The following is a 15,678-nucleotide window of genomic DNA, read 5'->3' on the forward strand; positions in this document are numbered from 1 at the left end:
CCCCTGTCAAGAATCCAGTCGGACACTGTTGCTTATACAACTCTTTTAGCTAGACGGCTAATACTACAGAACTGGAAGATGGCAGCTCCCCCATCTTATAAATATTGGGTTAGAGATGTGTTGTGCTCTCTGAAACTAGAAAAAAATACATTCACGTGGGAACCCCAAACCTGTTTAATGAGGCTCTATTCCGGTGTTACTTTAAACAGTCCATCCTCTGATGGCATTCCTATTAAAACAAAAATAAGTCTGTATTTGACCACCCTGTGACTTAAGGGTTGGATGAGCATTTCTTTGTGTTTTTTCTGAGGGGGGGCATTAAAGGTTGATGTGCTTATTGATTGTGACCTACGGATGCCTTGTTCATCTTGCCTGGTCAGAGACTAACATGTGAGCTTGTTTTTCCCAGTTTTTTTTATTTTAATTTAAAAATTTTGTTCACGCCTACATAAAATTATTATTATTATTATTTTTTTTTAAAGCATTGTAAACTTTTTATTTTTGGTCCAGTGGATGGTCAGTCTGTGGCCATGACTGTCTGTGAGTGGTTGCATTTCTCCACCCCTATCCCTTGACTGTTTACAGGAATAATGGTGAGGTGTTTGCCCTGTCCCTGTACTACAGATTGCCCTTTAACCTTTGTAGCCTTCTGCCTGGTGTGTTTAACTTGTCTAAAGTATGATATCTTTAAAGCTTTTTTTGTGTATTATTTGTATTTTTTCTAGTTGTGTATATTATTTATATTGCTTTGTGTTGTCTTGTGTGTGTGTAAAACTTAATAAACACAGTTTTCAACAACAACAAAAAAGAATCTCTGTACTTTCCTCCGTTCATCTTTCCCTCGATCCTGACTAGTCTCCCAGGCCCAGCCGCTGAAAAGCATCCCGACAGCATGATGCTGCCACCACCATGCTTCACCATAGGGATGGTGCCAGGATTCCTCCACACGGACATTTGGTATTCAGGCCAAATAGTTCAATCTTGGTTTCATCAGACCAGAGAATCTTGTTTCTTATGGTAGAGTCTTTAAGTGACAAACTCTAAGCGGGCTGTCATGTGATTTTTACTGAGGAGTAGCTTCCGTCTGGCCACTCCACCATAAAGGCCTGATTGGTGAAGTGCTGCAGAGATAGTTGTCCTCGACAAAGGAACTCTGGAGCTCAGTCAGAGTGACCATCGGGTTCTTGGTCACCTCCCTGACCAAGGCCCTTCTCCCCCGATTTGTTCAGTTTGGCCGGGTGGCCAGCTCTAGGAAGAGTCTTGGTAGTTCCAAACTTCTTCCATTTAAGAATGATGGATGCCACTGTGTTCTTAGGGACCTTTAATGCTGCAGACATTTGTTTTGTACACTCCCCAAAACTGTGCCTCAACACAATTCTGTCTTGGAGCGCTATGGACAATTCCTTTGACCTCATTGCTTGGTTTTTGCTCTGACATCCACTGTCAACTGTGGGACTTTGTATAGACAGGTGTGTGCCTTTCCAAATCATGTCCAATCAATAAGTAAAAATTCCATACATTTAATTTTATTTAGACAGAGCTTTTAAATTGTTAAAGGTGCTACACATTAGATTTATTTATTTATTCTAAAACATCCTGTGTGTAGCACCTTTAAAATAGCCCTACAACACTCACTCAAGTAATCAAATACTAACGTCAGTTTGGATATGCGGATATTTGATTAACCGTGCCCATCCCTAGTCTGTGTGTGTATATAGCGAGACTCACCAGCCGAAGCAGAAGAGAGCAAAGTAGAATCCCAGTAGTGTGGCCACCACATGTCTGACGAAGGGACTGGTCTTACTGGGGTGGAGATACAGACGGAACCCGAAGGCAGTCAACAGGGCAAACAACTGGCACACCACAAAGTTGACCTGGAGCAGAGTAGAGAGACGGGGAGGGAAAGAGAAGGGAGGGGAGAGGAGGGTGGAGAGTGCAAGAGAATGGAAGGAAATTGAGAATTTAAGGAGTGAAAGAGATGTACATATTGTTATTTTGTGGTGGATGGCGTGTTAACTTTCCGGACCATAATGTAGTTGTGGGCGAGAGATGAGGCCCGCTGATCTTTAGCTGTGAATTTGGGATTCATTTAAAGTCCCTTTAAAGATGATGAGATCAGATATCCAATGCGAGTGTGGGTTCGATTAGACGTGCAGTAACTGACTGTGAAGATAACACATTCACAGAGATGTCTGAACACTGATAAGCAGCACTACCTAGGTCAAAATGACAGCTTCATCATCTAAAATAGAAGAACCTTCTGCTGTTTACGTTACATGACAGCTAAAATAATCTTGCCATGCAACCACACACATACAGCGCCTTCAGAAAGCCATAAGACTGCTAAATGGTCAATTAATGGTTACCCAAACTATCTGCACTGACCCTACGCACACTCACTAGACTATACAGCGCCTTCAGAAAGTATTCACACCACTTGACTTTTTCCACATTTTCTTGTGTTACATTCAGATTTTTTGGTCACTGGCCTACGCACAATACACCATAATGTCAAAGTAGATTTAAGTTTAGAATTTTTTACTAATTCATAAAAAATGAAAAGCTGAAATGTCTTGAGCCAATAACTTTTCAACCTCTGTTGTGGCAAGACTAAATAAAGTTCAGGAGTAAAAATGTAATTAACAAGTCACATAATATGTTACATATACTCAATCAGTGTGCAATAATAGTGTTCAACATGATTTTTTAAAATGACAATGTCATCTCTGTACCCCACACATTCAATGATCTAAGTTCCCTCAGTCGAGCAGTGAATTTCAAACACAGATTCAACCAAAGACCAGGGAGGTTTTCCATTTCCTCGCAAAGGGCACCTATTGGTAGATGGGTTAAAAAAAGCAGACATTGAATATCCCTTTGAGCATGGTGAAGTTATTAATGACACTTTGGATGGTGTATCAATACACCCAGACACTACAAAGATACAGGTGTCCTTCCTAACTCAGTTGCCAGAGAGGAAGGAAATCAGGGATTTCACCATGAGGCCAATGGTGACTTTAAAACAATTCCAGAGTTAAATGGCTGTTGTAGGAGAAAATGGAGGATTCTGTTTTGCATTAATACTTTCTGAAGGCACTGTAGACTATGTGCCAATCCAAAGGCAGTTGCCTGCTGCATACCTGCCTCCAGAGGCACCTACGGGATTTGAAGGCAGCCTTTTAAGGTACCTTGGGATTGAGACAAGCAAATTTTGACATCCTGCCTTGAAATGCTTGTCAATTGGGACACAGCCATAGCCTGGTTATCCAGACTGAATGACGTTACACTTGGTTAGCGCTAGAGGTCGACCGATTAATTGTGAACGGTGAATTAATTGTGATTAATTAGGGTCGATTTCAAGTTTTCATAACAATCGGTAATCTGCGTTTTTGGACACCGATGGCCGATTACATTGCACTCCACGAGGAGACTGCGTGGCAGGCTGACTACCTGTTATGCAAGTGCAGCAAGGAGCCAAGGTAAGGTGCTAGCTAGCATTAAACTTATCTTATAAAAAACAATCAATCTTCACATAATCACTAGTTAACTACACATGGTTGATGAGATAACTAGTTTATCTAGCTTGTGCTGTGATGCATATAACCGATGCGGTGCCTGTTAATTTATCATTGCATCACAGGCTACTTCGCCAAACAGGTGATTTAACAAGCGCATTTGCACCACCGTCTTTGCACCAATGTGTACCTAACCATAAACATCAATGCCTTTCTTAAAATCAATACACAAGTATATATTTTTAAACCTGCATAATTAGTTAATATCGCCTGCTAACATTAATTTATTTTAACTAGGGGAATTCTGTCACTTCTCTTGCATTCTGTGCAAGCAGAGTCAGGGTATATGCAGCAGTCTGAGCCTCCTGGCTCGTTGCGGACTGTGTGAAGACCATTTCTTCCTAACAAAGACCGTAATTAATTGGCCAGAATTGTACATAATTATGACATAACATTGAAGGTTGTGCAATGTAACAGCAATATTTAGACTGATGGATGCCACCCGTTAGATAAAATACAGAATGGTTCCGTATTTCACTGAAAGAATAAACGTTTTGTATTCAAAATGATAGTTTCCGGATTTGACCATATTTTTGTGTGTTATTATATTATAATTAAGTCTATGATTTGATAGAGCAGTCTGACTGAGCAATGGTGGGCACCAACAGGCTCTTAAGCATTCATTCAAACAGCACTTTACTGCGTTTGCCAGCAGCTCTTCGCTGTGCTTCAAGCATTGCGCTGTTTATGACTTCAAGCCTATCAACTCCCGAGATTAGGCTTGGCAATACTAAAGTACCTATTAGAACATTCAATAGTCAAAGGTATATGAAATACAAATGGCATAGAGAGAAATAGTCCTATTATAACTACAACCTAAAACTTCTTACCTGGGAATATTGAAGACTCATGTTAAAAGGAACCACCAGCTTTCATATGTTCTGAGCAAGGAACTTAAATGTTACCTTTTTTACATGGCACATATTGCACTTTTACTTTCTTCTCCAACACTTTGTTTTTGCATTATTTAAACCAAATTGAACATGTTTCATTATTTGTTTGAGACTAAACTGATTTTGATGTATTATATTAAGTTAAAATAAGTGTTCATTCAGTATTGTTGTAATTGTCATTATTATAAATATATCTAAAATAAAAATAAATAAATTAAACAATTTAAAATTATTATTATTATTATTTTTTAATTTAAAAAAATCGTCCAATTAATCGGTATCAGCTTTTTTTGGTCCTCCAATAATTGGTATCGGTATTGACGTTGAAAAATCATACTCGGTCGACCTCTAGTTAGCGCAGCTTTCAGTCTGGTTTAACCAGGCTCCCACACACACGCTAAGGATACTAGGTAAAGATGTAGGCCTAAACGACAGAAACCAGGTTCAGATGTGACTCCCATTCTGCATCCCAAATGGAACACTAATCCTTATATAGTGCACTACTTTTAACCAGAGCCCATGGGGCTTTGACCACAACCTATATGGTTCTGGTCAAAAGTAGTGCACTATTAAATTAAAATAGGGTGCCATTAGAGACGCATCCAAAGCAGGGGCCTGGGCGGCAACACCTGGCTACCCAGGATGCCCTGTAACCCAGATAAAACCGGCGTTCCATTAGCTATTGTGCCAAAACGTCATGGCTAATCAAGAGCCCAGTGGAGCCACAGTAACACTACGAGAGTCTGGACTGGACAGAGCGAAGGGCACACACACACACACAATAACCAAAGCAGAGTCCTGAGGCCGGTGTGAGCTGAATACCGATGAGCTGGCAGGGATACAAGAGGGGACACCCGTGCTCTCCCTCACTCTCAGGATCAAAGGTCACCAGACTGGGAGGTGGTCCAGCTCGGAGTCAGACAGTCCGTCCCCTCTGATCCAGCTCATCATCGCCGCACTGAAAGCCAATCCCCCTCATCTGATCTGCAGCTCTGCTACCCTGTAATGAACGGCACATAGACAGAGGGGTGTCCCAAATGACACTATATCCCTATATAGCGCACTCCTTTTGACCAGAGCCCATAGGGATTATGGTGTAATTTGGGACGCAGTGGGAGAGGCTAGCACTGGCCCTGGTTTAAGGACAGAACATCCATCTGTCAAACTGCTCTTTTAGGAAATGGTAGAAGCTAGGCATTATGGGGGATTCTTGGCAGCATGTAGTGATTGCAACGCCCCTATGCCCCGGGTGATTCAATCTGCTGCCTCGCGAAGACTAAGAGAGGCCGTGGCATCCATCTGAACTCTAGCATTTACCAAATAAGGTCTGTGCCAAACCAAGGATACGAGTACTCGAATACTAGGACTTAACGCACAGTACAGGTTGTCAAATACACACAAACTGTATACATGAATATCACAGGCTCATAGCTTGAGTCATGCTTTCCTTAGTTCACATTCTCACCATTCTACCAGGAGTGGGGACAGAAGCACAAAAACAAATTGTGTCAAATATACTAAGAGTATTCTATATTAGACTCATGGCTGGAGTCATGGTTATCACCTTCTCAGTGCTCTGCAACTACTTCATCATTCAAACGCTAGCCTAGAAGAGGATCATTTCACACCATCACGTCTCATTTTAGTACAAACCTCTATGGGGCCTAATCAGAGGTTCAATTTCCTATTCATATTATTATTATATAATAAAAGATAAGTTAGTGGGGGAGTTAAGGGTTTTGGGCAAGATGTATGTCATCACAAATTGTCCCTTTAGTCTTTCAGTACATTTTTGACTTCCAATTGTCTGCTTCGGTCTCTGCTCTGGACTCTATGTGCCCCATACTCTGTCTAACTTTATCTCTGTTGATTCTCCCTTCTCTGTCTTGGGGTTTTCTGTGATGTGTGGGTGCGGCCGGTTGAAGCACCTCCACAGCGCATAATATTTTACCACGAACACTGCAGCAGAAGCGAACTCCTTCCTCCGCTACTCTTGTCTGAGTGAGGCTACAATACATTGAGTTTCCCGGGGAAGATGTGAAGCACAGGGGAAGCTGTGAAGCCAGCTGTAGCAAAATTGTGTTTATCAGTTGGTTATTAAAGAATGTAAAGAAATGTTGTGTATGTTAAATATTGAATAATTGTGTTCACAAGTGTTATTAAATGTGTATGTTTACTGCTTTTTACTGAATCATGAATAGCTACAAATATTGAATACACATTCGTTCATGTGGCCAGAATATTGTATATACAGTGCATTCAGAAGATATTCAGAGCCCTGGACTTTTTCCACATTTTGTTACATTACAGCCTTATTCTAACATTGACTTTATAGTTTTTCCCCCTCATCAATCTACACACAACACCCCGTAATGACAAAGAAAAAACACAAATGAAATTTACATAACTATTCATACCCTTTACTCAGTACCTTTGGCAGCGATTACAGCATCAAGTCTTCTTGGGTAGGAGGCTACAAGCTTGGCACACCTGTATTTGGAGAGTTTCTCCCATTCTTCTCTGCAGATCCTCTCAAGCTCTGTCAGGCTGGATGGGGAGCATCGCTGCACAGCTATTTTCAGGTCTCTCCGGGAGACGTTAGATCGGGATCAAGTCCAGGCTCTGGCTGGGCCACTCAAGGACATTCAGAGACTTGTCCCGAAGCCACACCTGCGTTGTCTTGGCTGTGTGCCTAGGGTCGTTGTCCAGTTGGAAGGTGAACCTTCGCTCCAGCAGGTTTTCATCAACGATCGCTCTGTACTTTGCTCCATTCATCTTTCCCTCGATCCTGACTAGTCTCCCAGGCCATGCCTCTGAAAAACATCCCCACAGCATGATGCTGCCACCACCATGCTTCAACGTTGGGATGGTGCCAGGTTTCATCCAGACGTGACACTTGGCATTCAGGCCAAAGTGTTTAATCTTGGTTTCATCAGAGTGGAGAATCTTGTTTCTCATGGTCAGAGTCCTTTAGGTGCCTTTTGGCAAATTCCAAGCGGGCGGTCTTGCCTTTTACTAAGGAGCTGCTTCCGTCTGGCCACTCTACCATAAAAAGGCCTGATTAGTTGAGTACTGCAGAGAGTACTGCAGAGATGGTTGTCCTGCAGAGAAGGTTCTCCCATCTCCACGGAGGAACTCTGTCACAGTGACGATCGGATTCTTGGTCACCTCCCTGACCAAGACCCTTCTCCACTGATTGCTCAGTTTGGCCGGGCGGCCAGCTCTAGGAAGAGTCTTGGTGGCTCCAAACTTCTTCAATATAAGAATGATGGAGGCCACAGTGTTGTTGGGGACCTTAAATGCTGCAAAAATGTTTTTGTACCCTTCCCCAGATCTGTGCCTCGATACAATCCTGTCTCGGAGCTCTACGGACAATTCCTTCAACATCATTGCTTGTTTTTATCTCTGACATGCACTGTCAACCGTGGGACCTTATATAGACATGTGTGCCTTTCCAAATCATGTCCAATGTAACAAAATGTAGAAAAAGGAAAGGGGTCTGAATATTTATATAAAAGGCAACCATTTTATTGAGTTACTGTTCATATAAAGAAATCAGTTAATTGAAATAAATTCATTAGGCCATAATCTATGGATATTTATTTGACTGGGTAGGGGCGCAGCTATGGGTGGTATGGGAGGGCATAGGCACACCCACTTGGGAGCCAGGCCCATGCACTGGGGAGCCAGGCCCAGCCAATCAGAATGAGTCAACATGTCAATTGCACGCTCCCTCAAAACTTGAAGCATCTGTGGCAATGACTTATGTGACAAAACTTCACATTTTAGAGTGGCCTTTTATTGACCCCAGCCCAAGGTGCACCTCTGTAATGATCATGTTTCTTGATATGCCACACTTTCCAGTGGATTGATTATCTTGACAAATGAGAAATGCTCACTAACAGGATGTAAACAAATTTGCACACAAAATTTGAGAGAAATAAGCTTTTTTATTTATATGGAACATTTCTGGGATATTTTATTTCAGCTCATGAAACCAACACTTTATACATGTCACATTTATATTAGTGTTCAATATATATAGGCTGAATGTTATGGCCTAAAATAAATGTGTTCATATGGGCAGAATACTGTATATTAATACGTTGCTATGGTTATATAAAGGCTGAAGGCTAAAAACTAAAAAAACTAAAAACTATCTATTTGTTTTAAATAATATATTTTTGTTTTATCAAGGTTCTACACCATCTATTAACCTCAACCATTCACTATAAAACATTTAGTTATTAACGTAAAGGGCATAAATAACTAGGCCTATAACATTTATTTCAAATAACCAAAGAATAGAAAAATGATGAGTAGGCTACATGACATGGCTACATGACATGGCTACATGACATGGCTACATGACATGGCTACATGATGACATGGCTACATGACTACATGGCAATGCTACATGACATGGCTACATGACTACATGACAATGCTGCATGACATGGCTACATGACAATGCTACATGACATGGCTACATGACTACATGGCAATGCTACATGACAATGCTACATGGCTACATGACAATGCTACATGGCAATGCTACATGACTACATGGCAATGCTACATGACTACATGGCAATGCTACATGGCAATGCTACATGACTACATGGCAATGCTACATGGCAATGCTACATGACAATGCTACATAACATGGCTATATGACATGGCTATATGACAATGCAGCACTAAAAAAATAAGCTAATGAACAAATGTCCAAGAAGGTGCTTAGCGTTCTGGTCTCATAAGGATTTGAGTTATTGAAAGGATGGAAATTATTAAGTGTCACAAAGAAGTCTCCAAGTAGGATAGATGGATTTTGTAGTATTCACAACAGTGGAGGCTGCTGAGGGGAGAACGGCTCATAATAACGTCCGGAACGAAGCAAATGCAATGGCATCAAACACCTGGAAACCATGTGTTTGATGTATTTGAAACCATTCCACTGATTCTGCTCCAGTCATTACCACAAGCCCGCAAACAATGGGAGCGATGGGAGGTGAAAATGATTTGAATGTGAGAGTGTCCAGCCAGGTCAGGGCAGCCTTTCACAACATTACAATGTCTGCTTTTCCCCCTACATTTTAAATCTAATACAGTATGTCCATTTAATATAGGAAATCTCTTGTGAAATCTCACACGTATCTTTTTTGATTGAAAATGGGAACAAATGGGAAAGAAGGACAAATACTGATTTCAAAACAATGAGACTAAATGAAACGACATAGGCCAAATGGATGTGGTGTTTCCTATATTAAATGAGACTAAATGAAACGACATAGGCCAAATGGATGTGGTGTTTCCTATATTAAATGAGACTAAATGAAACGACATAGGCCAAATGGATGTGGTGTTTCCTAGATTAAATGGATATACCATATTAGACTTAAAATGTAGGGGGAAAGGCAGACATTTTATATAAACATTGGATTTCTGTGGTCCGGATTACATAATAATTTTGGTTTTCCGTTGGTAGGCCCACCCATGCGTCCCTCCTCACTCGGAAAGCCTGCTCACTGAGTTCAATACCAAAGCAGATAATTGTGATTTGATTGAATTGATGTGAATAATGATAATGATAGTGAGAAGACATTTAGAAAAGCTATGAATGATAAAGAAAAGCTATGAATGATTTAATGAAAAGGAGCTAACAGAAGCATTATTTCACATTCTTTAATAAAATACTCAAACAGAAACAGGCAAAACAGCTTCACAGGTTCCCCGCCAAATAGGCCTACAAGGAAACTCGATGTATCTCGACAATGTTGAGTGCACAAGGGGGTCTGTGCGCTGCGTAGCACCTTCCACAAAAAGTTTTGCGAGACAAAAAGACACGAGGCCGGTCGTGCCTCTCTAACCAGGCTGGGGAGATAAGCATCAACAGTCTGCATACAGACTTCTGGTCTCTGGACCATGTCACCGGCTGCCATAAAGACCATCACTCAAACCTAATCACAGTGATTTACTGTGTCCCAAGTGGCACCCTAATCTCTACATAGGGCTTTGGTCAAAAGTAGTGCACTAGATGAAATATGGTGCCATTTAGGACGTACCTACTGTGTTATATTTCTATACGGAGGTTTGAAAAAGAGGTCACGTAGCATTTACTTAACAGGAAGCTGACACACACTGCATTACACAAATGACACCCTATTGCCTTTACAGCTTTGACCGAGTAATAACAGGATATAGGGGGTAGGGTGCCATAAGGGCCGCAGGTTGAGACGCTAAAGCTCTAACCTCCTTCAGTTCCATCCAAAAATCATCCTGCCGTTATCATCATGCAACAGCTCCAGTGAAACCGCCTGGTCACATTCTAGCCTGCATTTATTTACTAAATCCATTTTATCACATACAAATGCTACAAAAAAATAACAGCAAACCATGGACTAAAATACACACCAAAAAAGTCCATCATTGAAGCAAAACATTTACAGTACACTATTACCCTCAAAAGGATCCTGTGGTACCTCATGCGTAAGCAAACTACCTTTTAGCCTATTCAGGCCTACTGTATATGTGCATCCCTACAGGCTTGATTTAATGACTGTGTTTTGTTTCAATGTAAACAGTGGGCTGCCTGGCTCCAAGCAACTACTGGGTGTGGAGTTTGCCTGAGGCATCTGTCCCGACAACTAAAAATGAGAGCAAGACAGCTATTTATAACTAGCATAGGCTTACGTCGCAAACGGCACCCTAATTCCCTATGTAGTACACTACTTTTGGCCAGGGCTCTGATCAAAAGCAGTACACTACAAAGGGAATAGGCTGCTATTTGAGAAGCAGCCATAGAAAGTAGCAGCACTTTTACTGGCTGACGTCGTCCATTAGGCTGATTAATTCCAGAGGAAACGTCAGTGAGTGATGTTTAAGTGACGTTATAATAAACCCAACCTCCTTCCTCTTTCTGATTCCACTGAGTGCGTTTCATACACACGCACACACACACACACACACGCACGCACACGCCATCAGTCCCCAAGCTCAAACTCCTCCTTTGTCTTTCCGATTCCACTGAGAGAGAGAAAATGAGTGTCACGAAGCCCCATGCATAATCCATGCAGACCACAGACAGAATACACTTCACAAGTCACAGTATTCTCTTCCACTAGAGCCTGGACCTGCCTGTCAAATTATATAGATGACCTCAATGTCTTCTTCATGGGATTTCTGATTTCACCTTCCACATACTCCAGCATCAAAATGGTTGTAGTTAGGAAGACGCTCATACTATCTATGTGCATAACACACACACTACAGGTCACACTCGAATACTTATTTTAAATCGGATGAGAGATACAGTTGAAGTCGGAAGTTTACATACACTTAGGTTGCATGACAAGTCATTTTTCCAACAATTGTTTACAGACAGATTATTTCACTTAAAATTCACTGTATCAAAATTCCAGTGGGTCAAAAGTCTCCATACACTAAGTTGACTGTGCCTTTAAACAGCTCGGAAAATTCCAGAAAATGTCATGGCTTTGGAAGCTTCTGATAAACTAATTGACATCAATGAGTCAATTGGAGGTGTACCTGTGGATGTATTCCAAGGCCTACCTTCAAACTCAGTGCCCCTTTGCTTGACATCATTGGAAAATCAAAAGAAATCAGCCAAGACCTCAGAAAAATAAATTGCTGAAGTCTGGGTCATCCTTGGGAGCAATTTCCAAACGCCTGAAGGTACCATGTTCATCTGTACAAACAATAGTACGCAAGTATAAACACCATGGGACCACGCAGCCGTCATACCACTCAGGAAGGAGACGCATTCGGTCTCCTAGAGATGAACGTACTTTGGTGCGAAAAGTGAAAATCAATCCCAGAACAACAGCAAAGGACCATGTGAAGATGCTGGAGGAAACAGGTACAAAAGTATCTATATCCACAGTAAAACAAGTCCTATATTGACATAACCTGAAAGGCCACTCAGCAAGGAGAAGCCACTGCTCCAAAACCGCTATAAAAAAGCCAGACTACGGTTTGCAACTGCACATGGGGACAAAGATTGTACTTTTTGGAGAAATGTCCTCTGGTCTGATGAAACAAAAATAGAACTGTTTGGCCATAATGACCATCGTTATGTTTGGAGGAAAAAGGGGGAGGCTTGCAAGCCGAAGAACACCACCCCAACCGTGAAGCACGGGGTGGCAGCATCATGTTGTGGAGGTGCTTTGCTGCAGGAGGGACTGGTGCACTTCACAAAATAGATGGCGTAATGTGGATATATTGAAGCAACATCTCAAGACATCAGTCAGGAAGTTGAAGCTTGGTCGCAAATGAGTCTTCCAAATGGACAATGACCCCAAGCATACTTCCAAAGTTGTGGAAAAATGGCTAAAGGACAACAAAGTGAAGGTATTGGAGTGGCCATCACAAAGCCTTGACCTCATCCTATAGAAAATTTGTGGGCAGAACTGAAAAAGCGTGTGCGAGCAAGGAGGCCTACAAACCTGACTCAGTTACACCAGCTCTGTCAGGAGGAAATGGGCCAAAATTCACCCAATTTATTGTGGGAAGCTTGTGGAAGGCTACCCGAAACGTTTGACCCAAGTTAAACAATTTAAAAAGCAATGCTATCAACCACTAATTGAGTGTATGTAAACTTCTGACCCACTGGGAATGTGATGAAAGAAATAAAAGATTAAATAAATAATTCTCTACTATTATTCTGACATTTCACATTCTTAAAATAAAGTTTAATTGTATTTGGCTGAGGTGTATGTAAACTTCCAACTTCAACTGTAAATAGGTAATGTGGGATATGAAGTCAAGTCAAAAATATTTTTTTTACGTATCATTGCACATACTGTACATGGCTCCAACACACAGGTGGTTCTATTATATACTATTTATTCTACTGCGTGACCAAGTCTCTACGCCATTTATATTAGTAAATATAGTATATTATTACTATGCATACTACCTATTCTATTACTTGTTATTTTTTACTTGACTTTTTTTATTGATATTATTGTTATTGCTATTGTGCAGTATTCTTGAGGGAGTATTGTTGAGGGAGTGTTGTTGAGGGGGAGCTGTTGAGGGAGCGTTGTTGAGGGAGCGTTGTTGAGGGAGTGTTGTTGAGGGAGTGTTGTTGAGGGAGTGTTGTTGAGGGAGGGAGTGTTGTTGAGGGAGGGAGTGTTGTTGAGGGAGGGAGGGTTGTTGAGGGAGGGAGTGTTGTTGAGGGAGTGTTGTTGAGGGAGAGCTGTTGAGGGGGAGCTGTTGAGGGAGCGTTGTTGAGGGAGTGTTGTTGAGGGGGAGCTGTTGAGGGAGCGTTGTTGAGGGAGCGTTGTTGAGGGAGTGTTGTTGAGGGGGAGCTGTTGAGGGAGTGTTGTTGAGGGGGAGCTGTTGAGGGAGTGTTGTTGAGGGGGAGCTGTTGAGGGAGTGTTGTTGAGGGGGAGCTGTTGAGGGGGTATTGTTGAGGGAGCATTGTTGAGGGAGAATTGTTGAGGGAACAAGCGCACAAGCATTTCTCTGCACCTTTTATACCTGCTGTAAACTGTGTATGTGATTAATACAATTTGATACTTTAGTTCAAGCCCCAGGTCTGTCTCAAACTGTCTCGATATTCTGTTTAAGTGACTGCGATGATGCGATTTCCGTCCTCGCACACAATGTGTCACCACCACACTCTACCACAGCTAGAAGAAACACGAGCACTACATTACAGCACGTAACCCAACCCTCCTTTGACACTCAGCCAGCCACAGTCAGCCAGCGTCCCAAGTGGCACCCCATCTACTATAAAAAGTGTACTACCTTTGATCAGAGTCCTATGAACCCTGGTCTAAAAGTAGTGCCCTATATAGGGAACAGGGTGCAATTTGAGATGCAGAAGGTGTTAAGCACCAGGAAGAGGGGAGCATTACATCAACACTAACACATGCATGACTCCCCCTCAGCAACACATAAACACAGCCTTCCATTCATTCAGTATGGGCAGGTCCTTTAAAAGGAATACTTCAGGATTTTAGCAATGAAGACCTTTATCTACTTCCCCTGAGTCAGCTGAACTCAGATGAACCCGTGATCAGGAGTCCATTAGGGCCGCGCCCAATTGGCCCAATGTCATACTGGTTAGCGGAGGGTTTGGACATCATTGTAAATAAGAATTTGTTCTTAACCAACTTGCCTAGTTAAATTTTTATCAAACGTAAAAATCCCAAAGTATCCCTTCAAGACTACAGCTAAGTGTACTCTACCCTGAAAAGGAGACACATTTCCAACAGCAAGCATTAAAATGAATACAGTAAACAGTTTATATGCACCCAGGCTGGCTGGGTCTCGGTCTCTCAGTCTCTCTCATTAAAAGGGCCCATTATGCTGAGCTGTTGATGCTAGAGGTCGACCGAATGGCCGATTAATTAGGGCCGATTTCAAGTTTTCATAACAATCGGAAATCTGTATTTTTGGGCGCCGATTTCCGATTAAAAAAATAATAATTATACCTTTATTTAACTAGGCAAATCAGTTAAGAACACATTCTTATTTTCAATGACGGCCTAGGAATGGTGGGTTAACTGCCTTGTTCAGGGGCAGAACGACAGATTTGCACCTTGTCAGCTCAGGGGATCCAATCTTGCAACCGTACAGTTAACTAGTCCAACACTAACCATTGCACTCCATGAGGAGCCTGCCTGTTACGGGAATGCAGTAGAAGCCAAGGTAAATTGCTAGCTAGCATTAAACTTATCTTATTAAAAACAATAAATCATAATCACTAGTCATAACTACTAATCCAGTTTAGCAGGCAATATTAACCAGGTGAAATTGTGTCATTTCTCTTGCATTCATTGCACGCAGTGTCAGGGTATATGCAACAGTTTGGGCTGCCTGGCTCAATGCGAACTAATTTGCCCGAATTTTACGTAATTATGACATAACATTGAAGGTTATGCAATGTAACAAGAATATTTAGACTTAGGGATGCCACCCGTTAGATAAAATACCGAACTGTTCCGTATTTCACTGAAAGAATAAACGTTTTGTTTTCGAAATGATAGTTTCCGGATTCTACCATATTAATGACCAAAGGCTCGTATTTCTGTGTGTTATTATGTTATAATTAAGTCTGATTTGATAGAGCAGTCTGACTGAGCAGCAGCAGGCCCGTAATCATTCATTGAAACAGCACTTTTGTGCGTTTTGCCAGCAGCTCTTCACAAGCACAGCGATTTGGAGTAGTTATTCCCCTT

General features: G+C 41.7%; 1 protein-coding gene across 1 annotated transcript in view; it reads right to left on the reverse strand.

Moving 5' to 3' along the window:
* Positions 1-15,678, reverse strand: part of LOC115107611 (lysophospholipid acyltransferase 2-like) — a 95,494-nt gene that overhangs the window by 48,685 nt on the left and 31,131 nt on the right. Inside the window, exon 2 of the mRNA XM_029631058.2 lies at positions 1,729-1,874. Coding sequence (XP_029486918.2) covers positions 1,729-1,874 — 146 coding nt within the window. The remainder of the gene's footprint in view (positions 1-1,728; positions 1,875-15,678) is intronic.

This window comes from Oncorhynchus nerka, linkage group LG24 (assembly GCF_034236695.1).
Source record: "Oncorhynchus nerka isolate Pitt River linkage group LG24, Oner_Uvic_2.0, whole genome shotgun sequence".
In the NCBI taxonomy this organism is placed as follows: Eukaryota; Metazoa; Chordata; class Actinopteri; order Salmoniformes; family Salmonidae; genus Oncorhynchus; species Oncorhynchus nerka.